Genomic DNA, 26,884 nt, shown 5'->3' on the forward strand with positions numbered 1-26,884 from the left:
TGGAAGGTTATTGTGAGCTTGATAGTTGATGGTGTCGCTTTTCTTTATACGAGCTTGTGTGGCGCAATTGTATTGGCCCTCACCATATGTGTGAAACATATATTTTGTGTCGAGCTGCTTGTGTTGCATCAAGTGTCACCATTTGGTACTTCTCCCAAGAAATAAAAAAGAATTTTTATTGACTCTCATAAAAGAATGTTGACTTCGGTTAACTAGAATAAGTTTTGTTGTGTTTGCTTTTGCTTTGCATTGGTAAAAGAGAACTATGGGGATGCCCACAAGGGACTAGGATTAGTCCAAGAACTACGAATGCATGCATTTTGCTAACCTTTAATGGGTTAAAGTGTTGGAGTTGTGTAGGACTTGGAAGAGTGCTAAAAGGCTCAACGATGGAGCAAGTGGCGGAAAGCAAGTCCACAAGTTAGAAAGCACAAGGAAGATGGTGCCATTAATGAAGTCCCCTCCCCATGGGTTCTAAAGAGGACATAAAAGCTGCCCCAAAGTGGGAAAAAGTAGGAAAGCTCAGTTTAGCTTTAGAAAAGCATGTCTAGCTTTTAGCTAGGCCAAGTCTATAAACGAAGGGCCTCAGAACTCCTAAATTCATTCAAGAGTTGTACTCAATTTCATGCTCTTCACAGAGCTAGTTGTACAAAGCTATTTTCTATTGCAATAAAGACCTTCGGGGGAGGGGCAGCCCTTCTTTTTTGCCCCTTTTGACCCCTAGTGCTGTATATTGTCTTCTTCTCTCTCTCTCAGTCACCTTGTCTTGATGTGAATCATTCTTTTTTATCCTCCAAGCCTTCCCACCGTGTTGCGATTGATTCCAATATAGGAGTCTTGTTGAGTTTGCACGCGTGACCTATCCAGAGAGAGAGAACCAGTTGTGCTCGAGAGTTTGCTACAAACTGTTCCAAGAGCCCAGGGACCTACTACGAATTGATCAAGAAGGCCCAAAATATGCAGTGATTTGACTCAGGGATTCAAGATTTGATTGCGATCTGCTCACCAGTGCTTCTACTACTTGCGAAATTGTACTAAAGTTTTTTCTTTGAGTGTCTGGAGTTGTGTTCAGTGGTATCACAGCCTAGGCTTGTTGTTTCCCTTAGTAGCAACGATTCTAGCAAGATCCAGCTCATCGATTACTTGAAGAAAGGTTGCAGTTACTCAGTGCAAGGCAAGTTCATTCACGAGTAGTCCTAAATATGGCTGCGATGGCACGCACTTCAGCTACCGGATGGCCCAGTATGGACGTCCTATTGCACCTAATAAAGATTTCAATGTGAAGAATTCATAAAGGGAAGAATCCAGGAGTTCCATTCCTTGAAAAAGATGCCTCGATTTCAGCAATTGTTCAAGAAGATGAGGACTAAGCACATTCCTTCTTCCCTCAGAGAAGGAACTAGTCGTAAACTTTCAGAACCTCCTAGGCAATATCGTGCCTTAGAAAAGCGTTTGCGAAATCCAACTTCAGTTCAAAAATAGGAGTCGTCCAAAACCTCATGGAAGACGGAGCAAAAAGAACAGACAGAGATCTCTAGCTCCAGTCCATCTTCTTCTTCTTCTTCTTCTTCCTCCTCTACACCCCAAGAGCGTTCTACTCATGGGTGCAAAAGGAGGAGAACTAGATGAGACGAAGGGATTTCAAAGAAGGAGGCAAGTCCAGCAAATTTACTATTTTTGATGAGAAGTATGGGACAAGTGAGAAAGCTTTGGACTTCATCCGACAGTTCGGCATAGCTTTCTTGACAGGACACTATCTTGAGAAGTCAAATTCGAAGATTGTAATCCTCCATGTTACAAGCAGTGCCAATGCATGGTGGGGAGCTGTTCTAGTGGCAGATGAAACACCCAAGAAGTGGAAAAGCTTCAAGAAGCAGTTTTTCGAATAGTTTTCGCCAAAGAACTTTTATAATGATGCCCATACAACTTGGGAAGTGTGTCCATGACAGCCATGGATATCATCAACACTTATAATCATAAGTTCCTTTCAGTGTACCTCCAGAGCACCCCCTTCAAGGAAATCTCAGAAAAGTCAAAGATGCCGAAGTACAGGGCTAGTCTCCATCAAAGTATTCGTACCCAAGTAAGCATTGAACGCAAGACAAAGCTTCAAGATTTAATGCACTTAGCCTTAGTGGTCGAAGAAACGAAGAAAGATTTGCTACACATGATGGCTGCTCAAAAGGCAAGACACCATTAAAGAAATACGGACCCAACATGTCATGGGGGCGGCGTGAAATTCTAAGTACTTCAATGTGCTACGACACTGTGACAAATTTGGTTGTATAGTCCAAGTGTGAGCTTAATAATGTGAATTTAAATGTGGCATGGTACCTAGCACATAGTGTAATTAATCCCTAGGCCCAACGGCATTCAAAGGAATTAAAGAGTGGTTTGATGGAAATAATGACATCGCAAGGTCACCCTGCCATGTGGCAACTTCAATGGCCATCCTAGAGGGCCAGGTGGTTTGGCCTCTCCCAAAACCACTTTAAGCCACTCTAGAGCATTCAAGAGGTGGTTTTTGACTTTTCTAGATGGGTTTGGTTATTTCTAGCATTTTTTAGGCTTCTCTTAACTCGAATTTCTTTATGCTTTTGCAACCCTCACACAGCTGAGTGACGAATTTTGCCATAGCTCCTCACCCGCTTGGATTCCGCGATCTCTATTTGTCCCAATGGCTTCCCCTCTGCCTCCCCTACGCACTGATACCCTTTTCTTGAAAGGCGCTTTGTAGATTTGGCTGCTCCGAGCACTTTTCCTGCTGGTCGACTTTTCTGAGTAGCACTTTTTGGCATCTCTCTGCTCTCTCAGCCTCCTGGACCCTTCCTCTTGCTGGGTGCCTACTTTTTGCTGCATTTCGAGCATTCCTTCTTGCTGGTTGACTGATTTTTCTCAGTTTTGGGGCACTTTCCAGTGATGAAATTCTCCCAAAACTGCTCAATGCATTCCTCTCTGAAGCATGCTTCATTTGAGTCCAAGATCTCCAACTTCTTCGCGACAGAATTGTTCCAATTTGGCTTTTACGACTGAATTCTTGCTGGTCAACTCTTGTAAATGCTCCCTCTTCATGTATTTGCACTTCTCTCTGGCTGAGAATGCAAATGGGCATTGGCTTCGCAATTCAAGTGGGAGCAGTACCTTCCATTATTGTAGGCCACATTGAACGATACATATTCTTCAAGTATTGGGCGTACCCCATATGAAGCCACTTTCGGTAGGAGGTTCTCTTCATCCTCACCAAGCTGATATCCCCATCTCCGGAAGCCAACAAAACTACGTAATCCATGGCCGAGATCACGGAGTCAGCTAAGGATCGCCTCGCCAAAGCACAAGCAACGTACAATCTTTAAAGGAGATGCAGACTTACCAGAAATTACAGATCTGCCCGCTGTATGTGAAGCTTGCATGATGGGCAAGTAGCATCGGCAGCCCTTTCCTAAAGAGGCTAGTAGGGCAAAGGCTCCTCTAGAGCTCGTTCACATGGACCTTTGTGGAAAGATGGAGATGGAAGCTTTGGGTGGTTCTTACTACTTCATGACACTGATCGACGACTACAGTAGAAGGATATGGATATACTTCCTGAAGACTAAAGATGAGGCTTTTAGTAAGTTCAAAGAATGGCATGTAATGGTCGAGAAAGAAATGGGGAGGAAGGTGAAGAAGTTGAGATCAGACAGAGGTGGTGAGTTCACATCAAGTGAAATCGAAAGTTACTACAAAAGTCACGGGATCAAGAGGCAGAAACCTCCGCCACATACATCACAGCAAAATGGAGTAGCAGAGTGCAAGATGCGGGTCATTTGCAAAATGGGCAGGACTATGATGAAAGGGAAAGATTTGCCAAAGGCTTTCTGAGTTGAAGCCAAGCCAATAAGTCCTAACGAGATGTCAAATTTAAAGAGGGTGATTGGATTTATCTGAGGATTATCGATCAAAGACTAAAACAAGTGGGCAAGCGATGCCGTAAGTTATCCTTCAGAAGTTTCGGGCAAGCAATGCCCTAAGTTATCCTTCAGCAGTTTCGGACCATTCCCCATCATTAAGAAGATCAATGATGTCTCAATGAAGCTGCGGTCACCAGACAGATCGACAAGGCATAATGTCTTTCACGTGATGTGGTTGAAGCCATATATCGACCTAGCACTCAGCGATATTTCCGATGAGCAGCAGCCCGAGGTGATCAACGACGCAGAAGCCATTGAGCCAGAGGTGATTCTCCTCCACAAATGGAAGCATGGGTCAGGACGCGACATCCACGAATTCTACACAAAGTTTCTAGATCGAGAAACCCATGAAGCGGTGTGGCTAGACAAAAGTTTCTTCCAAGAGATCTCGTAGATATTGGCGCACTACTTGGAGCCCATGCAACTACCGCCATGTTAAGAAGGAGGGAATGTCACATGCACCCTTGCACTTGGGTGCAAGGTGACAACTGGCTTCATCGACAAAGTGCAGATAGTTCCTATGATAGGATATTTTCCCGTATGCTGTGACCCATTGTGAGCTCGTCTAGGGACAGCCAGGCACGAGCTACGTAGGTCAGTTTCTCAGCCTTAGGTCAAGTCAGAAATCAAGTCCTTGTTCACTGGTACCCACTAGAGAACAATAGATAGTTAGTGTCTCCATCTTAGATTAGGTTAGGTCTAGGTCTTTGCCTAGTATAGGAGCCCTAGAAGGGCCCCCAAAGGCTAACCATGGACCAGACTCAAGCAGGGAAGGCCCAACTGCCAGTCGGTATTTACAGCAGCTGGTTGGCTCAGCCCAGCCCCTATAAAAGAGGCCCTTGCTCCCCTCATTGAGGCATTCAATTACTACAGCCTTCAGCCCTCCTGCAGCTCTCCTCCAGCCCCTTGTGAAGCCCCTGAGCACTCCAGGAATTGGCCCTAATCAGCCTCAGCTCCTTGGCCATCAGGAATTGTCCCTGATCAACCTCAACTCCTTGGCCATCAGTTCAGCCATATCTTGGAGGTGTTCACACAGCGCTACAGTTGGAGATTTGGACCTGCAAACAGAGTAAGGTTTGGGTACAGAAACAGCTTTGAAGTTCTCTTTTGCAGTTTGCACAGCTCCCTTCTCAACTCTCTCTCTCAGTTCATATCTCAGCTCTCTCTCAGCTTCCATTACTCTCAGATTTCCGTCTTCCCTTCATCCCTCACACTCATGCAGCTCTGTTCCATGCCCGGGGACAGCACAAGCCTCTTCAACATCCTTGCACAGTGGTCCACAGCTTCCGTTTGGGCAGTGTTAGTCTTGGTCGAGATTGGGTTGCTTCTCAGGCATTTGTGGGTCAGCTCTCCATATCAAATGGTCATCCTTAGAGTTGCATCTCGAGCTCTCTGAAGGAGTCTCATTTGTATCTTTTGTAGTTCTCCAAGTATAAAGTAAATTCTTCCCCATTTGGGGAGGGGAGCCCTGAGTGGGTACAAGGACACAATCTATCGTCTACATTCCCTCTCTCTCTCTCTCTCTCTCTCTCTCCCCCCCCCCGCCTAGCCTAGCCTAACCTACCCTCTCCGCCTAACAGGCTAGGCCACAAACCTCGGGCCAGGCCAACGCGCAGTTAACGCACCGCCACAAGCGCAGCCAGCGCGACAACAGTACCAAGGAGGAGAGGGCACCGCGACGACAGGATCAGGAATAGAGGAAGGCGCCACCGATAGAGGGGGGGCTTCACAGCAGGCAGCAACAACGTAGATACACCCTGAGCTGAGCTGATCCCCTGGCTCAGCTTTAGGGGGTTAAGCTCAGTTCCAGGGCACAATGATCTGTGCAGGCCACCATGGCAACTCCGAAAACAAAGACATTTGTTCCTTCCTACTCTGATGTAGCAGCGCTATCCAGCCCATTTCCATTGCATTTCAAACGGAGAGTCAGATCCGACCCACAGGAGCAAATCTATTTTCTACACCAAAAGATAAAAGAACTTAGACTCATGGTGGGTACTCTCACCAAGAGAGTGAACGACGTGGAAGGAGACAATAAGCAAGCAATTATTGCAGAGGTTATTCAGAAATGCAGCACATCTCCACTGACACCGACGTTTGTCTCCACGGTTGAGGAAATGATCAATGCTCAAGTAAGCTCAGCCAAACAAGAGCTGGCCATAGTACCCAGTAGCAAACTCAGCAAGGAAGACCTCTATGAAAAAGTAAAAGAGCAGGAAGCTACAGTGTGCAACAGGACAATACTATGCATTGGGGGGCTGCCAGATAACTGTTTTGACAGCCGTGAAGAAGCCTCTACAGATGAGAAGATCACATGCCTCCAGGAAAATATACCACAAGTGGATTGGGAAGAAGATGATATCATGATGATCTCCCCAAAAGGGAAACAGCTCAAAGTTTACTTCAATGAGAGGGCAGGAAGAATGAAGATACTTCGACAGACAAACAAGCTTAAGGGTACAAAAATATGGATATCAGAGGAGCTCACTCTGATGCAGCTCAAGCAAAGGAAAATCGAACTCACTGAAGTGAAAGATGCACGCAAAGCCGAAAAACGGGCAGTCTACGAAGATGGGCAAGTACTAATCAGAGACTTTAAGTCTAAACCCAAAGACCTCAATCTTAAACTGAGGTAATGAAAGGCCTTTTTGCTGTAGGATTACAACTTAGAATTCTGTTATGCTATAATAAGCTCGAGCTGAGTCGCCATGTGCATCCCCCCCCCGCCCCCCCCGCACTAGTGCAGCCCTACACTACTACTACAGCCCCCCCCGCCCTAGTGCAGCCCCTACACTACTACTACAGCCCCCTCTCCTCTCAGCCCCTTCTCTCCACTCCCTTCTACTCTCTCAGCCCCTTCTCTCCACTCCTTTCTACTCTCTCAGCCCCTCCTTTCTACTCTCTCAGCCTCCTTCTCTCAACTCCCTTCTACTCGCACAGCCCCCTTCTCTCCACTCCCTTCTACTCTCTCAACACCCTTCTCTACACCCCTTCTCTCCATTCTCTCTCCCTTCTCTGCACTCTCTCCCCCTTCTCTCAAGCTTCAGCCCCCCCTTCTATCCACTCTCTCCATCTTTTAAGAGGTTCTAAAGCTGAAATGTAAAGTTTAGACCTGCTAAAGTGGTTTTCTTTTCATAATTTGGTATATTTCCATATGAATTGATGATGTGGCGTTCCGATTCCCCCATTCCGGCACCTGAATTTCCAGAATGTTCCCGTTCCCCAGTAACTACAGTGCAATGTGCAGCGACCATCCCACCCAAAAAAAAATTGAGCTTCACAACTGAGAGTGATTTTTAGCCCCACTTGACCGATATTGCTCTCTAATCTTCTGGACATGTATGGTGCCTCCGTACAGAATGAAACAAATACCACATCATATAACTATTCAAAAGGCTGATTTTGTTGATTAAAATGCCTTTACTGCTCAAAGCTTTATCCTGTTCCATCTCAACCTCCCAATCATCCAAAATCTCTTGTGAGGTTAGGCTCAAGGTTCAATAGATCTAGGGTAAACAGAATAAATCTTAGAATAGCTTAAACAGCTTCCAATCATCTAACCTGTGTAACACCATTCGTCTTACTTTGAAATTTGTGAGGCCAAATGCCATAAAAGTCCTGCAAGACACATTCCAAATGGAACTTTCAAGGTTTTAGTGAAACTGAAAGGGTGACGCACTCCTCTACCTTTTGCATTCATTTCAAGCCTTATAAAGCAGTTAAAGGTTTAGTACAGATTTGAAAGCTAAGCACACAATGCAGTATTAGTTATGTTGTGCACCACCCCAAAAAAGGAAGTCTATAAGCTTACCTTTAAAAGTACAGACTTTACATAGTTGGTATGCATCTGAGATACACCATTAATGGAGTGGCAAGCTACAAGAGCCAAATTTGCCATACGGATGCTCTGCACTATGCAAGTAAAATTCATGAACAACACAATCAAATCTCGGCAAATTCAAACCCTCCATCATAGCTGATAGCCCCGCGCCATCCATGAGTGTCAGGGAAATTTTGGATTAGAAAAGGAATACTTGAAAATGATGAAAGATTTATCCACAGAAAATTTCACCTTGACTGGTCCTTCTTCAACTATTGATAAACGGGCAAGGCGATCAAAATCAGATCCCACCTTCTTTTTCATCTCTTCAAGGTATGCAAGATTGATCTCATAGATTATCTGAAATTTTTTGGAAGAGGATTATCAATAACATGACAATAGAAGAAAAATAGATGCATCTAAACAACTAAAGGTGCTGCATTTGTGCATGTTTTCCCACAGTAAACAACTCATGAGAGGTCAGCTGAGAGTGTTACCTGTGGTGGCAAAACCTGATGGACTGGATACACTGCGTGTGTGTGCATGCATGTGTGCGTGAGTGCATGTGCATGTGCGTGCACATGTGTAAACCAGCATGCACACACGCAATGCAATGAGAGAGAGCTCCAGAAATTTACAGGTTAGAGCTGACTATGTGGTGGATCCACCAATCCTTAGGTCACACACCCAATTTGCATCCATTGTGCTCGGGGTGACGAAGAGGGGTCCTTAGAAACCATTTGGTCAACAAACGTTTTCTTGAAGCTTGCATTGCAAGGTACTTCCTCTATACTTGCAGTCAATTAGGAGGCATTTGGTTGATCACAGCCTCTAGCCAATACATTATCATTATTAAGGAAACCGCACTGTGAGGTTTCTTATGCAGCAAATTTGGAGCCAGACCTTAACTTTATCATGACAAAGAAAACAGGGAATTCAGCATCATCATCCAATGTTGAGCTCTGTTGAAACTGCCACCTCAAGAAGTAAAAGGAAATATAAATCCTCAAGATATGTACCTGCTCTTCAGCTTTTTACCTCCTCCCTAAACTAATCACCTCTCATCTGTTTGGATTTACCCCTTTAGATGTCACCATCACCTATTTCTGCCTGTCATTATCGTTGCCGCCCTGCTGCTTGGCTTTGCACCTAACCTAACCACAATCACCTTCCTTTGCTTGTTATCTACTCCCCTTCACCTGGCATGTACTATGCTTGTCCCACCCCCCATTTTCCTCATTTCGTTGATTTATTTTCATTACGTCCCCTCTGCGCTTGCCACCCACTTACTCATTTACCAGTGTTTTTCTCCTGCTTGTCGCTTGTTTCTTTCCTTTGGATTCATCTGAGGTCCCCGACTTTGTTTTCTTTCCCATCAGCTGATTCGCAGCTCTTTTTGCTTGCCGCCCTTACCTGCAAGCTTAGTCATTTTTCCTCCTTTTGCTTCTTTCATCTCTACTGATAGCCTGAAAGTTTTTGCTTTAATTTTTTCCAGCAGTCTTTTGTTTTTCCCCAGTCAGCCTGCTTAAGCATGCCTTCTTTGAATCTCCTTGTCTTATTACTCTATCTTCCTCTTTGTTCATTATCTAAGTGCTCCTTTTTTTCCCTCTTCCTACTTGCTTTTCTCTTTCTACTTTCTTTTCTTTTGGTACTTTCCCCTCTCCATTTATACCTTTCTATCCTCCATTTCCAGCATAGCTACTATGGCAGCCAAGTGTTCTTCAACATCTACTTCAGGAGATTTAATAGGAATGCTCCCTTAGCCAAACTCAAGGAAACATCGCCAATATCTCTATATGGGGTCGCAGATACTTTCAGCTTCAATTCTCATCACTTGAGATAGTCATCGCCATTTTTGTCAGAGTAGCCAGCGGAAGATAGTGTGTGGAAGAGAGATGCAGGAATGCATCTAGAGAGACGATAGTGTGTTGAGAGAGAGAGAGAGAGAGAGAGAGAGAGAGAGAGAGAGAAGTATGTTTAGGTGGAGTTTACCCTGCTCAGCTTGAGATTGTGTCTACATGGAAGACACTGAGAAGTGTGTGCAGCCAGTTCACCAGGCGGAAAAGAGAAGACCGACGTTACATGGAGGCTCCAACTGATTCTCCGTGTCGTGGACGTAAACATAGTTAGGTCCGTATGTGTATGGACGTTTTTTTCGCACTCCATCCGTACGTCATTCCATACTTTTTTTTTAATATTTTTTTTGGGGGGGGGAGGGTTTTGTTGTGGGGGGGGGGGAGGGGATCGATTTTGTGCCTGGCCAAAACCTTGGAAAACACATTTTTTAGAACTATTCTAATCTGTATGCTGCTAATCTGTACTCCATACACTGTTGGACGACTTTGGCTGTGGTTGGCCTCAATAATGGTCTCAAGGAGGATGAGGAGGATGGCACTAATGCAGATCATGATGAGGATAAGGATGAGCAAGAGAATGAGGATGAGGATGCAGCTTGAGGCTTGAGCCTCATCGGTTGTGAATTATGATGCATTTCAATTTTCAGCTTATTTCCGAGCTGTGGCAGCCTTTTCTTATACCATGTTTTGCCTTTGTAGTAACTACTTCCAAGTTTCTACTACCTACTACCTTTGATCATGATGTTTGGTATAGTATTGATCTATCATTGACACTATATATTAGAATCCAGATTCCAGATGACTCTGGTCTTTGGAGGCTGGACTCTTTGAACTTTCATAAATCATGATTCATGACTTTAATATTAATACAAGTTTCAAGTTGAAAGTTTTGTAGCTCTATGTCAATGTAATGTGTACAATGTATATTTTTCTAAATGTTTTTGGGTAAAATTAGGGTCACGTATGTTTCAGCCCTAGGGGCTGAACCATACTCCAATCATACTTCCATACTTGTTTGACGTATGCGTATGGTAACGTATGGAAAAAACTATGGATGTAAATTGTCTTAGAATGGGATTATCTCCTTCTGGAAGTTGATGTATCTTGCTAGTGTGCTGACAAATTGTCCATATACAGACCCAAGCATTTGACATTGTTCATAAGCCAACCGTCGTGACAAACTTATACGACACGCCTGAAAGTTCATTCAAAGGAAATTAGTGTGTTTGAGTCTAGTGGCGACGTGGTTGAGGAGAACGGGCTATCATGCATCAGAGAGAACCAAAAAGAAAAAGAGGAAACGTCGCTGCAGCAAGATCTCCACATCCTACTCCATGTATGCACCTTGTGACCACAAGGCAAGGCCATTCAACATCGCACAGTTACACAATTCTAGGATTGCTATAGTTGGCTCAATCACGAGGACTACCCTATGTGGGGAAGGACCATGATGGGTAGTTCATTGTAGGCCTCAAAATACATAGAACTCAAGGGGCACGTTGGCAGTAGGCAAAATGACAGAGCTGAGTGGTTTGATATCTACTTTGAGGGGATTATGCTTTAAGTAGACAGCAAGCTATTGGCACAAAGGGGGGAAAACTGTCAAAGTAAGCTCTAAATGCAATATACCTCTTTGCTAAGGGATTACAAAAAAGACTGATCACTGTGTGGATTATTCAATCCTATCACCTCCATTGTGTTAATGCTGACAAATCTCAAGCTAATATTGCAGTGATGCCTCACAGGGACGTGCTAACTTACCCCATAAGGGAATTTGCAAAGCCTGTTGATTTGGAGCAAGATCTAGAGATGCAGATGCCTACATAGCATGGTTAGCATAGCTAGCAGAAGCAAGGAAGGACACATTGTTTTGTAGGTTGGAGAACCTTGGTGGTGAGAAAGAGCATTAGCAAAAAAAGATCTCTAAGTTCAACCCCTTCTATTTCCTTAGATGATGCATCCAGGACAAGTAAGAAGCCTCACCATGAGGGCAAGAAAAAGAGGAAAATAGATGACCATGAAGAGAGATCTCATTCTAGGGAGAGGAGGACCATGCATCATCATAGATCCTCAAGTCCTTCTTCCTCTTCTTCCAGTTCCACCTCTTCATCTTCATCTACTTCTTCTGGGTCATCACTACCTAAATCCAGAAAAGAAGAGGACATCATACTAAGAAGGATATGCAGTTTATAAGGCAATTTAATGCTGGTTTTGGTATAGAGAACACTCATGAGTCTTCAAAATTGCGCATGGTTAGTTTCCATTTGACAGGCACTACCAATGCATGGTGGAGTGCACAAACCACAGATGGCTCTGGTCCAAAAGATTGAAAGGGCTTCAAGCAATCTTTTTATAAGCAGTTTATGCCTAAACCATTCAGAGACCATGTCCTCCTTGGTTGGGAGAGCCTGCACATGGATGCCACGGATACAGTAGAGGTATACAGCCAGAAGTTTCGGGATGCCTATCTGCTAGTTGCTCCTTTTAAAAAGATCTCTAAGAAAACCCAACTCAGAAAGTACAAGGCTGGTCTAACACCGAAGATACAGGCTGTGGTTAATATCCAATGTATAAAAGGCATACGAGATATAATACACTCAGCCTCTGCAGCCAGTCTCATGCACATGCAGGACCTTGCCACTGTGCCATCTTTGTAGGCAGGGACTACTGAAAGAAAGAAACCTAGTTTTTCCAAGTCTGAAATCATGATGTAGTTGATAGTGGTCTAGAGGAGACGATCCCGGCAGGGTATGGGAGTGTGGGCTGACTGAGAGGCAGAGGGGAGAAGAAGGTCGACTAGTGTGGAATAGTGTATGACCCCTCCAAAGTAGGTGTCATAATCGGAGAGAGAACTGTAGCGGGAGAGGAAGGGAGAGATGGGAGAGATGGTGTCAGTGGCAACCCCTCTATCCTAGGGGAGGGTGGAGCAATGGATGTCATGGGTAGGGGTATATCAGAGCCCGTAGCTGTAACTATATAGGCTGTGGGCGTAAGTGGAGCTGAAAGTGTAGCTGAAACTGGAACTAGAGCTGAAGCTGAGACTGGCGCAGAGGCTGAGGATGAGGATGTAGCTCAGACCGAGGCTGAGACTGAACCTGAAACTGAACTGAATCTGCGACTGAAGCTGAAGCCGAGGTGGGTCCCACGTTTGCTTTGTTGTCCACTCCAAGTCCACACTCCAAGTCCACTCCGGTTGTAGCGTGTGTTCACATCTTCGAGTTTCAGTTGTGTTTGCTTCTTGGCTTTGTTATCATCTTTCTTGGTGGCTTTATACGCATCCTTGCCACCTTTCCCCATTTCGTAGGCAGACCCGCGTTTGGTGTAGGACTTAGTCTTTTTGCAGGAGCGGGAGAGGGAGAGGGAGCGGGAGCATGTACCCCCCCCCTCATGACAAGAGAACCCCCAAGGGGTTGAAATGAGGCTGTAGATCGGGGTGGTGGAGGGGCTGGGGTGTAGACGGGGAGGGCTGAAAAGGGGGGGGGGGAGTGAAGCCAAGAGGGAGGGAGGGTGGCGAGGTTAGGCGGAGAGCCAAGAGGGAGGGAGGGAGCTACAGGCGGGGATGGAGCTGCAAGAGGGCGGGGCTACAGGCGAGGAGCTGTAGGAGGGCGGAAGGGGAGACGGAGCTACAGGCGGGGGGGGGCAGACGGAGCTGCAGGCGGGGCAGTAGGAGCAAAGGGTGGAAGGGGAGGAGCAGGAGCGGAGGCAACGCGCAGAGGAGGGAGTTGTGCAAAGGTGGGAGCTGAGGGGAGGACACAGCAGGCGGAGGAGGGAGCTGCAGGGAAGAGGCAGCGCGGCGCTGCAGAGCGTGTTGGGAATTGTGTGATCAAGGGCTTGTCCTATGATCATGTATGTATGTGTACACAATAAGTGCTATGATGTGTCATAGTCCATGGCATAAGTGATGATGTAATGCAAAGGCCCCCACATAAGGAGTCCCTATGATATAGGGATTGATTTCCTTTGATGTAGGAGAGGTGCCTATGATTTAGGCCACCCTCTCTCTCTTTCTATAAAATGAGAGGCTTTCCTCTCAAATGAATAGAACACACAATCTTTTGCATTCAGTCAGTTCTCTTCATCTCTCCAGCTATGTTTATCTACGAGCCACCATAGCTTCATGTGGTATCAGAGCCTTGATTTCTCGTAGCCATGTTTCCCAGTTCTCTACACAATTCATTCATGTGACAGGATCTCCTTGTTGGCTTTGCAATCTACCTTGAGCTATTAGAGTCTCTACTGGTTGTGCATTCTCATTTTGCCGTTGCTCAGACTGGTCGGTGACTTCTTTGCCAGTTGAATATTTCTTGCATTGTAGGCTACGAATTCAACCTTCACATACCGTTCTCAGTGTTTTGCATACAATCTTCCATTGCACACGTACTGGTAATAAGCTGTGCTGAGTTTATTGTTCATTTGAGTATTGATGCTGCTCACACTACTCAAATCCATAGAACAAAAGGTTGAAACTCTAGGATGAAGACTAGCAACATGGTAATAGCACTACTTGCTCTTCATGCAACATTTCTCAGACGTTTGTTGGCTTGAACTACTTGCTCTTCATGCAACATTTCTCAGACATCTCTCGGTAAATACATTGCCAGCTACTTCACTGTTCTAGACTACACAGACGGAACATTTCTTCACCATATCATTTTATGTAGTCATACAGCTGCCTGCCACATCTATTTTTGGTCAAAGGTTTCTGTAATCTTTTTCTGGCTACTGAGTTTGGGAGAACTCTGACAATACATAACAACAAGCATTGCGGCACTGCCTCGAAGAAGCAATGGTGTGTGGCTAAATCTGATGCAGCCGACACTCAGCTCCAAGATATACTGAATTGGGCATGTCAACAGTCGGAGACAAATTGTACATCTATTCAACCAAATCAAACATGACAATTTGCTGCGTCTAGCTTCCTTTGCAATTAATAGCTACTACCAAAGCTAAGGGCGACACGATTCAGATTGCTATTTCAATGGGAGTGGGGTCGTTGTCTTCAAGGATCCAAGTTACGAATTGGGTAAAGCTATTTGGACAGTACGTCACTTTATGGTTGAAGAAGAAAGGGAAATCTGGTTGAAGATAGAACTCCATCAGCAAATGAAGAAACAAATCTTGTGGTAGAAAAGGAAAGGTCCAACATCTTTGAAATGTTATCATCAGTTGATCAATTTTTAGGTTCTCTTCCTGGAGTAGTACCCCAAAAAGAATGTTATGTGTTTTGTCTTTTGTAAATCACCTCTGGTCACCATATGATGTAGGCCATGTGATATGGTACCTCTTGCAGACATGAGAAAGTAGGTCCACACAAAGGCCTAAGATTAATCCTTGTACATGCAAGGGAGATAACCATTTGGGGGGTCAATCCCATTTTTGTAAACCTTGACCCTTGGGCACCTTTGTTAGCATGAGGATCCTAGCCATAGATTTATCCTTGACCACCATGAGATGGCTTGTGAAACTATGTGACTAGATGTATCCTTGACATAGCAAGAGGCAAACCCTTGAGGGGGGGTATGTTGGGAATTGTGTGATCAAGGGCTTGTCCTATGATCATGTATGTGTACACAATAAGTGCTATGATGTGTCATAGTCTATGGCATAAGTGATGATGTAATGCAAAGGCCCCCACATAGGGAGGTGCCTTTGATTTAGGAGTCCCTATGATATAGGGATTGATTTCCTTTGATGTAGGAGAGGTGCCTATGATTTAGGCCACCCTCTCTCTCTTTCTATAAAATGAGAGGCTTTCCTCTCAAATGAATAGAACACATAATCTTTTGCATTCAGTCGGTTCTCTTCATCTCTCCAGCTATGTTTATCTACGTGCCACCATAGCTTCTATTCCAACAGAGCGGAGCAGGGCGGAGCAACAAGGTGAGGTGGAGCAAGGCAGAGTAGGGCAGAGCAGCAAGGCGAGGCGAAGCAGTGAGGGAGCAGCAAGGGAGTAGGGCGGAGCAGAGAGAGAGAGAGAGAGAGAGAGAGAAAGAAAGAAAGAAATTTTATATGAGTCTTTGGAAGACCGATGGGTCTCTGAGACTCAAAGAAAACCTGATACAAATCACAGTAACAGTGGAGCTCCTGAAACGAGCATCATCACCCGTGATGAACCCTAAGTCTGATCATACATAATCAAATACATCTAGATGTAACAATGAAAAGAAAAGGACTGGAGCGGAGCGGAATCCTCCGTATGTCATGTCACTCTGGTTGGTGTATAGCCGGTGATGGGACGCTGGCGCCTATCAAGGGGTGCCATCCATCTCGGTCTCCTGGACGAGGCTCGACACAAGACCAGAGCCACCGTGACTCCCGTGGGACATATCCCGGGTCTAAACAATGACGGGAGGTCCCCCAGAGTGATCTGTGTGTCCCCTCAATGTCTCGTGTGTCGTGCTACGATCGTCAAGTCGAGGTCTCTGTCACATCTGCGGCTACAGACTAGACGATCAATGTCACTCGATGGGAAGAACTCTGTGATCCTGCTTTGAGAGGTGTCTGATGATGTGGCCAAGCCCTGTCGCCTGAGTAAGTACTCTCTGTGTCAGACCCCCTCGTGAATGAAGGCCGCAAGGCATCTCTGATCTGGGTAGGCGAGGAATCTAGAAAGGAGCCCGGAGCCGTCTCTGAAGAGGCAGTGGTAGCGCCTTGGATCTTGTAGTACACTCGGCTGAAAAGAAGGTATCCTATCGATGTGGAACCCTAGTCTCACAAACCATCTGTAAATCCGTGCATACCAGCATCGCTCGTCTCCCTCTGCTGCCAACCTCATGGAGGAATCGAGAGCCAACCATGGCAACCTCTATCTCCCTGATGTGCAGTCCCCATATGATCTAACCCGGTGTAGATATGTGATGGTCTGAAAGGCTGCATCTAGCTGGAGTGGAGAAGCACCAAACTCAGCCTGAATGATGTGATGTGGTACAGACGGTTTCCCCCCGATCATCCGTGAGAGCATGAGGATCTGCAGGCGCTCCACCCGTGTCCACTCTATCTCTGACATGTCAGGCCCCCAACAAGGGCTGCCATACATACCGGCTTGTCGGACCAAGGAGTCGAAGAGAAGAGCCTTGGTCCGAGGGTCCTGGAAGTGGGAGTGAAAGCATTGTCTCTCTAGACGAGCCAGTGAGGCGTATCCCCTGTTCAGTCTAGCCTGCATCGCTGGTCTCATCGTGAAGATCGGGCCGGAGAAGATGACCCCCAAGTAAGTGTATGAGGATTCGATCTCAACTGGTAACCCACCGAAAGTAAAAGTAACCTGCTTCCGTTGCATGTTTGCTTGAGAGGTGTTAAAGATCATGACCTTGGTCTTGCCAAGGTTGACCTCCAAATCATGGGATAAATAAAAAGCCTGCAGTGCATCGAGGTGTCATTGGAGCCCCTCGGGTGTGGACAACAAGAGTGCCACGTCATCTGCATAAAGAAGAATCCTGATGATGATTCCGGCAAGTGAGCAACCGGTCCCTCCGAACGCCCCCATGAAAGTCTCAAGCTCATCGATGTAGAGGCCAAACAGGGTCGGTGATAAGGGACAACCCTGTTTGATCCCTATGGTACTCAGGATCTCATATGTCCAACTTGCGCCTGTCCGAACTCGGCCTGACACTCTCTCATACAGTGCCATGACTGCCCAGATGATCTCATGATCAAATCCCACTGTCTGTAGGCGTGTGATGAGACGAGCTCAAGGTACTGTGTCAAAGGCTTTGCGGAAATCCACAAAGCAACAATATACCCTCTCCTTTTGTGATCTGGCCTCCTCAATGACACTCCTCAGTGTGAGTATGTGATCCATAGTTCATGGTCTCGCCTGAAACTGGCCTGACCCTCTGCTCTGAGCCCTCTCATCTCTGCGAACAGGCTGACCAATGCATCCAATACAGCTGCATAGATCTTGGACATCACATGTCCAATCATGATAGTCCTGTAGTTACTCGGGTCCATAGGATCCCCTACCTTGTGGATGGGGGTGATGGTGTTGAGTGTCCACGTGCGGGGGAAGCCAAGGCAGATAGCATCATTGAATAGCTTTGCTAGGATCGGGGCTAACGTGTCGATCCCATATGCAATAAACTCAGTGCATAGCCCCTCGTGATCCTTAGCTCGGCCATTGTGCAGTTTCAATGTCACGTCCTTGACTCCCCCTCTGGTGAACAACGTGCAAGTGGTGGGGCAAGATGTGTGTATGAGATCTGGAGTGGGCTGGTGTGGGACATCATAAAGATGGTGTGCATACGTGTGCCAGACTCTCGTGTCGGTGAGGGGTGATGGGGACCTACGCTCAAGGAATCTCCGCCAAAAATCCCTAGAGTTGTTGTTGTACAAGATGTGCAGCAGCTCCTCCTCATTTCGACGAAGAAATGCCTGCTTCCTCCGACGTACGAGACGTCGGTACTTGCGTTCCGTGTCTGGTGTGTTCAAGAGGTGACATCTAGTTTCAAGTCGGAGCTGTCGGCGATAAGCCTTGCACTCCGCATCGTACCAATTGTTACAGGGTACAGAACCAAGAGGTGGTGGTCTAGTGGACCGTGTGGTGTGGGGAAAGATTTGGAGGGCAGCCTCGTGGAGTGTGCAACTAATCAGGGCAGCACGGTCCTCTATGAGTGGTATGTGATCGATGTAGGTTAGGAGTCTTTTTAGGCATCCAGAGTAGGCCGGTGAGAGGTTGGTGATCAAAGTGTATGTCGTGATAGGTGTCGTGCTTCCTATGTGGTGTGTGTGGTGTGGCTAAGCGTGGGGTGGTGATAGTGAAGAATAGGCATGTGTGATCAGCTCCTGGAGGGAGTGGTGCTACGGTGAAGTCAGTGATACATGAAGTGAAGGTAGGGGATCCCATGATGTAATCTACTACACTAGTGCCCCCCCCCCCCGGATGGGAAGCAAGTAAAACCACCTGAGGAGGGCCATAGGTCGAGCCTGTTGTAGATGATGAGATCATGCATCCTGCCCAGATCAAGGAGCGTGTGTCCATATGGTCTAACAGGCCCATATCGGTCCAATGAGGTCCTGGTCATACCTGCTCTGTCTAGGTCCATGTCTGGTAGCATGATAAAGTTGTCTCGGAAGTCCAAGAGTGGTGCCTGGCACATGCTCATCCTGGCGTTGAAGTCCCCAACGAGGAGAACTTCCCCGCAGGCTGAAAGGTCTGGGATATCCTGATGTAAGGGTGCATATGGCGATGTCTCACCCTCCTCTGATGAAGTGAGATGTGTCTGGCGGGAAGTAGCATATTACTATGAAAAGGTCACGGGTCTCTGTGTGTCGGATCCGGATCCACATGAATCGGGAGTGTGCGTCCTTCCTCTCAATGGAGATGGCTCCAACGAGGGAAGACCTGTACAATACTGGGACCCTGCCTCATCCTCGGACTCCTCCTGTATCCCTCGTCTCATCCTTGAAGGCTGACTCCCTTGTGTAGCCACTGACTATCGGTAGTGGACGCTCTGGGCTCTAGTGTGTCTCCGTGTAAAAGACTATGTCTCGTCCTGTATAAGACTCCGAGAAGTTCCCTGGGTCTAACCATAAGGTACCATTACAGTTCCAAATGGTGCAGTCTAGGGTCTCGAAAACCTGAGTCTCATAGGCCCCGTCCCCCTAGGAGGTACGGGTGGGAGCCCGACGAGCGAGAGAGAGAGAGAGAGAGAGAGAGAGAGAGAGAGATGTATTAACGTGTGCAAGTTGCCTCACGGACCTATGAGACAAAGTACAAAACCAAAAGCAACTCATACAAGCCGCTATGGGCTGAAGTAAAGGCTCAGCCCTACTCCCTCGCTGCTCCCTCGCGGAAGGCCAACAGATCTATGGGACAGCACAAAACCAACTGTTATGCTCTAGCCGAGATAGCATGACCTCGGAAAGATCGGTGGGCATTTTCTCTTAGATGACCAACTTTTGTAATAGTTAATGTGCGTAATTGAAATGGTCAAGAGAAGTAACTGCCAAGGTCCTAGGTGAGGGTGCAATGGCATTGACTAGGTAGTTCTGAGTGCTAAGGCCTAGGTGCACCTAAATGTGCAATAATGCCAAGGGGCAAGTGGTTTGTAATGTGCCCCAAGAGAGGGGTAAAAAGGTGCACCAAGTGGAGAGGCTAAAATGATGACATTTAGCAAGGAGAACTATCTAGGGAAATGAGGGTCTCATGGATAAGCATGAAAATAACGAAGGAACGAATTAATCTGATGCTCTGCGATCCATGAGAGTAGGCTGGGTGGAACAAAAGAAAAGCCATCGCCCGTGATTGTATTAACTCAGGAAAAGAGATTCAGGACCTAGAGATAGAAGGGTGTGACAGTTGGTATCAGAGCCTTGTGGAGAGGTAAAGGACCAGAGAGGGGTAAACGTGACTAGACTATGTGACGAAACGAGGTGGTCACGGAGATGTTGGCGACGCCTGATCGACAGCGTTCTCGACTATCGATGTAAAAAGTCTAGCGGGGTGACCTGGGGATCCCGTAACGCACTGACGCGCAAGTGGCCTATGAAGCGTGGGCACTAGACTACTGCGATGCAGGTCGTCAAGGTTGACGATGTTTTCCCAAGCGGGGCTTGAGCGCAGAGGACGAAAAGGTTGGAATAACTTGGGACGGATGGTCGCTGAAAAAAAAAACCGTAGGTGCACATTTAAGTTCCAAATCGTGTGCGGTCTTACAGGATTAGGTCATCGCTAGTGAGTTGACGTGAGTTTTGGTTGAACGACGTATGCTTGACTGTAAGCTGTAAAAACAAAAGGGGATACGTGTTGACGCCTTTGAAAAAAAAAGCAATTTGGAGAAAAGATTATAGACATCACGACCTGCATATAAACATCAGAATTGAGTACGCTGTGAACGATCGACGCTGAGCAGCCGGGATCGTTGCGAACGTCCTTTGAAGACAACCAGGGAGCATCTTTTCTCCTATATATACATATGTTTCAGGTTTTCAGTTTGCAGTAGTTGTTCCTGTACAAAAAGGGATTTGGAAGTGCTGTACTTTTGGAGTTTTTCCGTGACAAAAGAAGAAAGAAAAATTATAAAGACTGAAAAAAAAAAAAAAACCATCTTCCATCGTGAAACTATGGAGGCAGAAGGGCAGAATTCTAGGGTGAATCCTAGTGAGTCTAGAGTGCAGTCTACACAACAGATGTCACATCATGCAGCACCTACTTTGATCGGTAGGATTTCGATATTAGAAGATGCTTTACAGCAGATTATGAACCAGCAGCTTCAAGTGAATGCTGGTCGAAATGAGATCAGGGAGATGGTGCAAGCCTTGTCGGCTAGACCGTCTAGAATTGATAAGGGCAAAGCTCCAGCAGAGCTAGAGCCCAGTATACATTCCTTAGAGCGCGCAAGGGTCAAAGTGCCTAATATCGCTAATTATAGACCGGAGAAGTACGCTGGTCGGATGACTGAGCGCAGCTCTGATATGATCGAGGTTTGGTTACACAAGTGGGAAGAAGCCTTCGCCATTTGTGAAATTAGATCCGATCTAAAGAAAATCCGCGAGGCCACACACCTGTTTATTGAGGCAGCGGGATAAAGCAACAGAAGGATCAAGTTGCTCCAACCACCTGGGAAGGGTTTAAAGCTGAATTCAAGAAACACTTTCTCCCACCTGATGAAGACACCCGAGCTCGGGATGCTTATAGAAATCTTCGTCAGAGGAGTCTGTCGGTGGCAGAGTACACCGACAAATTCAGGGAATGTGTCATGAAAATAACAGACCCTCTCCCTATGTCGGTTCAGTTAAAAGACTATATCTATGGACTGAACGACAAAATCAAAATGGAAGTTCGGGCTAAATATGTGACTACATTAGATGAATCTATTGCAGTAGCCCTGAACTATGAGGATGCCAGAGGCAGATCTGGTGGATTTGTGCAGGCAGGGACTCAGTATGAGCACCCGAGAAAAGGGGGATTTCAGAGGAAATGGGTTTCAAAGACAAGTGTCTCGCAGCCAAGTGGCCAAACCAAGCAGGTGAAGCCGGTTGAGGGACCAGTAAAAACAAGTACCACCGTTGGGGTGAAAAGGAAAATAACTCCAATGGCAGCCCGGGCTTGGTCAAAGTCCTCGTTGACCCCTGAACAAAAAGAGAAAGCTAGAAAAGAAGGATTGTGCTTCGGCTGCCTTCAGCGACATCAGTGGAAGGATTGTCCACTGAATAAAGACCGTCGCACGGCTAATATGATAATATCTGAATGCGACGTGGAAATGCAGGAGAGTCCCAATGCGGAACATATGCAGATGCAATTGGCGGGACCTTCTCAGAGGTTAGTACCTTGTCTGTTATGTGTATCTGTTGCTAAGTTAGTGACGAGTGCACCTGATAACATCCTATCTAAGCACGCAGCAACGGGGTATACGGCCTTTAATGATACGGAGTTAATTAAAATGAAAGGGCAAGTGGCCAGCCATGATGTCATTGTGTTGTTTGACTCGGCGTCAACTCACAATGTGATTAACTCCAAGCTCGTGAAGAGGCTGAAATTAAAGACAAGTCCATCTAACTATGCGTATACAGTCAGGATGGCAGATGGAAGTTCAACTGAAGTATGGGACCAAAGGGTTACCCAGTTGGAGCTTCGGATTCAGGACTATGCTGAGAAGCTTGATTTTGAAATGACCAAGCTTGCTCATGCAGATATAGCTCTGGGTATGGCGTGGCATTCTAGGAAGAATCCAGACATTGATTGGAAAAAGCACGTATATCAATTCAAGATGAATCATGTGCTTTATGTCTTGCAAGGTGAAAAAGATATACCTCAGGGACCGTTGGTTTCCGTGATGGAAATCAGAAAGGCTCAAGTAGAGTTTTTATTCCTTTGCACACCATCGGTAGAGCCGGTTGATGATTCTTTGGCTAGCACTGATGTTATGCAAAGTGGTGAGATGGCCAAGTTGGCTAATCTTATAACAGAGGAGTTCTCTGAATGTTTTAGGGATGAACTACCTTATGGGTTACCTCCAGAGCGGAAAGTTCAACATAAGATTGAACTGATCCCGGGGGCAGAACCTGTAAATAGACCTCCCTATAGAATGAGTTTTACTGAGGAGGCGGAGGTGCGTAGACAACTAGAAGAATACCTCAAGTTGGGGCAGATTCAACCAAGTTTCTCACCTTTTGCTTCGCCAGTGATATTAAAGAAGAAAAAGGATGATACGTTTCGCCTCTGTATAGATTACAGAGCATTGAATAATATCACTGTTAAGCACAGGTATCCGATGGCTCGGATTGATGATTTGCTAGATGCATTACATGGAGCCGTGATTTTCAGCAAGATAGATCTTAAGTGCGGCTACCATCAAATCCGGAGCCGAGGATGTGCATAAAACCGCTTTCAGAAGCAGGTTTGGTCATTATGAGTTTTTGGTAATGCCCTTTGGACTTACCAATGCTCCAGCGACCTTCGTCATGCTTACGAACGATTTACTACGTCCGTATATCGGAAAGTTCGTACTACATTTTATTGACGATATCTTGATATTCAGTAAAAGTGTTACTGAGCATCGTGAACACTTAAGAATAGTGTTCAGTACTTTGAGGAAAGCCATTCTTTATGTGAATAAGAAGAAAACTATACTATGTATCATTAGGCTTGAATATTTAGGGTTCATAATTACTCCACAGGGGGTAGAAATGCATCCGAAGAAAGTGGCTGCGATACTAACTTGGCCAATCCCTCAGAGTCTGACTGCGTGTTGCAATCATTCTTGGGATTTGTCCAGTTTTATAGAAGGCATATCAAAGGATATTCCGGAATAGTATCGCCATTGACTGATCTGACCTCAGATAAAGTACCTTTTATTTGGGGACAGAATCAACAAGAAAGTTTTAACACCATAAAACAAGCTGTGGTCTCAGGACCGGTGTTAAAAATAGTTGATCCCCAGAAACCGTTGTTCCTAGAAACCGATGCAAGTGGCATTGCGGTAGGAGCAGTTCTCCTTCAAGAGGGAAGGCCAGTAGCCTTTGAAAGCAAGAAGTTTTCTCCCTCTCAAAGGAATTGGCCAACTCATGAATTAGAGTTGTATGTTGTCATCCATGCTTTGAAAACATGGAGGCATTATCTATATGGTTCAGAGTTTTATGTGGATGTAGATCATGATACTCTGAAACATTTTTGTAAACAGACTGACTTGAGGGGCCACCAAGCTAGGTGGGCAGAGCTCATGCAGGAGTTTAATCTAACGATTCGGTACCGAAGAGGAAAAGATAATAAGGTGGCTGATGCGTTGTCTCGCATTATGCACAACCTGAGTTTCACGGTATTAGAGAGTGCTCTAATGACCGAGATAAGAGAAACTCAAAAAGTGGACGAGTTTGTCCAGAGCTTATGGCCTAAGGCTCATGTGTTAAAACCCGGGGAAAGTGAAAAGGATGATCTGGCATCCAGAAAAGGCCAAACTTATGCAAGATATACCATAAGGGATGGTATGCTGGTTAGGAATGGCAAGGTTGTAGTACCTGTTCAGAATGATCTCAGGTAGAGAGTCATTCGACAATGCCATGATAGCCCGTCTGCGGGACATCCAGGAGTCGAGAAGACATATGATCTCGTGAAGCGAGATTTCTTTTGGCCAAAGATGAAAAAGCATATTCATGAATATGTGACACGGTGTTTCTCGTGTCAGGTAAGCAAGGCCGAGCGGGTGAAGCCACCCGGACTTTTACAGCCCTTGGAAATACCACTAAGTAAGTGGGAGAGCATTTCCATGGACTTTATTGTAGGGCTACTTGCAACACAAGGAGGATATAATTCTATCCTTGTGGTGGTTGATCGTCTAACCAAGATGGCTCACTTCATTCCGACTAGAGAGTCTGTTAGTGCCCCGCAAGTGGCGGATTTGTTCATTAGACATATATTTCGTCTGCATGAACTATGGTTATAGACCAGCCAATCCGACTATAGTTGGAGTACCTCAGAAAATGCCTAGTGCCGTGAACTTTGTAGTTCAGATGCAGGAGATGCTAGCACTTGCGAGAGCTAATATCCGCCAGGCTATGGATAGGGCCAAGGTGTATGCGGATGAAAACCGGTCTATAAGAGTATTTAAGAAAGGAGAAAAAGTTTTTCTCAGAGTTCCTTCGCACTCGAAGTCGTTGACTTCAGGAGAGTATGCTAAGTTATCACCTCGATACTGTGGGCCGTGATTAATTCTAAAGAGAATAGGCAATGTAGCCTATAAATTAGAGGTGCCACAGGGGTGTAAGGTGCACCCGGTTTTTCAAGTTTCGCGCTTAAAGAAATTTTTGCATACAGGTGACTCACTAATCGAAGGTGTGGTTTTGTTAGGTGGGCAGAGCTCATGCAGGAGTTTAATCTAACGATTCGGTACCGAAGAGGAAAAGATAATAAGGTGGCTGATGCGTTGTCTCGCATTATGCACAACCTGAGTTTCACGGTATTAGAGAGTGCTCTAATGACCGAGATAAGAGAAACTCAAAAGGTGGACGAGTTTGTCCAGAGCTTATGGCCTAAGACTCATGTGTTAAAACCCGGGGAAAATGAAAAGGATGACCTGGCATCCAGGAAAGGCCAAACTTATGCAAGATATGCCATAAGGGATGGTATGCTAGTTAGAAATGGCAAGGTTATAGTACCTGGTCAGAATGATCTCAGGCAGAGAGTCATTCGGCAGTGCCATGATAGCCCGTGTGCGGGACATCCAGGAGTCGAGAAGACATATGATCTCGTGAAGCGAGATTTCTTTTGGCCAAAGATGAAAAAGCATATTCATGAATATGTGACACGGTGTTTCTCGTGTCAGGTAAGCAAGGCCGAACGGGTGAAGCCACCCGGACTTTTACAGCCCTTGGAAATACCACTAAGTAAGTGGGAGAGCATTTCCATGGACTTTATTGTAGGGCTGCCTACGACGCAAGGAGGGTATGATTCTATCCTTGTGGTGGTTGATCGTCTAACCAAGATGGCTCACTTCATTCCGACTAGAGAGTCTGTTAGTGCCCCGCAAGTGGCGGATTTGTTCATTAGACATATATTTCGTCTGCATGCATTGCCTAGATCCATAGTGTCAGACCGAGATGTAAGATTTACCGGTCATTTTTGGACAGCGGTATTTGAGACACTAAGGACTGAGTTGGGAATGAGTAGTGGGGATCATCCTGAGACGGATGGTCAGACGGAGAGAGTCAACCAAACTTTAGAGGATATGCTGAGAGCATATGTGTCATTGAGGCAACATACGTGGGACAAGTGGTTGCCATTGTTGGAGTTTGCCTACAATGATAGAAAACATTCCTCTACCGGGTTCAGTCCGTTTGAACTGAACTATGGTTATAGACCAGCAAATCTAACTATAGTTGGAGTACCTCAGAAAGTGCCTAGTGCCACGAACTTTGTAGTTCAGATGCGGGAGATGCTAGCACTTGCGAGAGCTAATATCCGCCAGGCTATGGATAGAGCCAAGGTGTAAGCGGATGAAAATCGGTCTATAAGAGTATTTAAGGAAGGAGAAAGAGTTTTTCTCAGAGTTCCTTCGCACTCAAAGTCGTTGACTTCAGGAGAGTGTGCTAAGTTATCACCTCGATACTGTGGGCCGTGGTTAATTCTAAAGAGAATAGGCAGTGTAGCCTATAAATTAGAATTGCCACAGGGGTGTAAGGTGCACCCGGTTTTTCATGTTTCGCGCTTAAAGAAATTTTTGCATACAGGTGACTCACTAATCGAAGGTGTGGTTTTGTTTCAGGAGATAGAGGATATTGCAAGGCGCAAGCCAACAAGAATCCTGGACCGAGGAACAATGCAAATACGAAATCGGAAGATACCCATGGTGTTGGTTGCATGGCATGGTCAGCCTCTATCGTAAGCTACCTGGGAATCCGTATACCAGTTACGGAGAGCGTTCCCAGATTTCATCATCGAGGACGCTGATGCTTGAAGAGGGAAGGAATGTCATGCTCTAGCCGAGATAGCATGACCTCGGAAAGATTGGTGGGCATTTTCTCTTAGATGACCAACTTTTGTAATAGTTAATGTGCGTAATTGAAATGGTCAAGAGAAGTAACTGCCAAGGTCCTAGGTGAGGGTGCAATGGCATTGACTAGGTAGTTCTGAGTGCTAAGGCCTAGGTGCACCTAAATGTGCAATAATGCCAAGGGGCAAGTGGTTTGTAATGTGCCCCAAGAGAGGGGTAAAAAGGTGCACCAAGTGGAGAGGCTAAAATGATGACATTTAGCAAGGAGAACTATCTAGGGAAATGAGGGTCTCATGGATAAGCATGAAAATAATGAAGGAACGAATTAATCTGATGCTC

The 26,884-nt window shown here is 45.9% G+C and overlaps 1 protein-coding gene across 3 annotated transcripts in view; it reads right to left on the reverse strand.

Annotated features, from left to right (window-relative positions):
- Positions 1 to 26,884, reverse strand: part of LOC147899954 (uncharacterized) — a 153,800-nt gene that overhangs the window by 65,151 nt on the left and 61,765 nt on the right. For all 3 annotated transcript variants that reach the window (XR_015541271.1, XM_087376529.1, XM_087376530.1), the window contains exons 13-15: positions 8,020 to 8,127; positions 7,759 to 7,854; positions 7,509 to 7,565 (exon numbers count right to left, since the gene is read on the reverse strand). Coding sequence is in view for 2 of the 3 variants with exons in the window: in XM_087376529.1 (XP_087232655.1) it covers positions 7,509 to 7,565; positions 7,759 to 7,854; positions 8,020 to 8,127 (261 nt within the window). In the remaining variant the exon portion in view is untranslated. The remainder of the gene's footprint in view (positions 1 to 7,508; positions 7,566 to 7,758; positions 7,855 to 8,019; positions 8,128 to 26,884) is intronic.

The sequence above is a fragment of the Dipteris shenzhenensis genome, chromosome 7, assembly GCF_047967505.1.
Source record: "Dipteris shenzhenensis isolate YYH24624 ecotype China chromosome 7, Dip_SZ_1.0, whole genome shotgun sequence".
Taxonomy (NCBI): Eukaryota; Viridiplantae; Streptophyta; class Polypodiopsida; order Gleicheniales; family Dipteridaceae; genus Dipteris; species Dipteris shenzhenensis.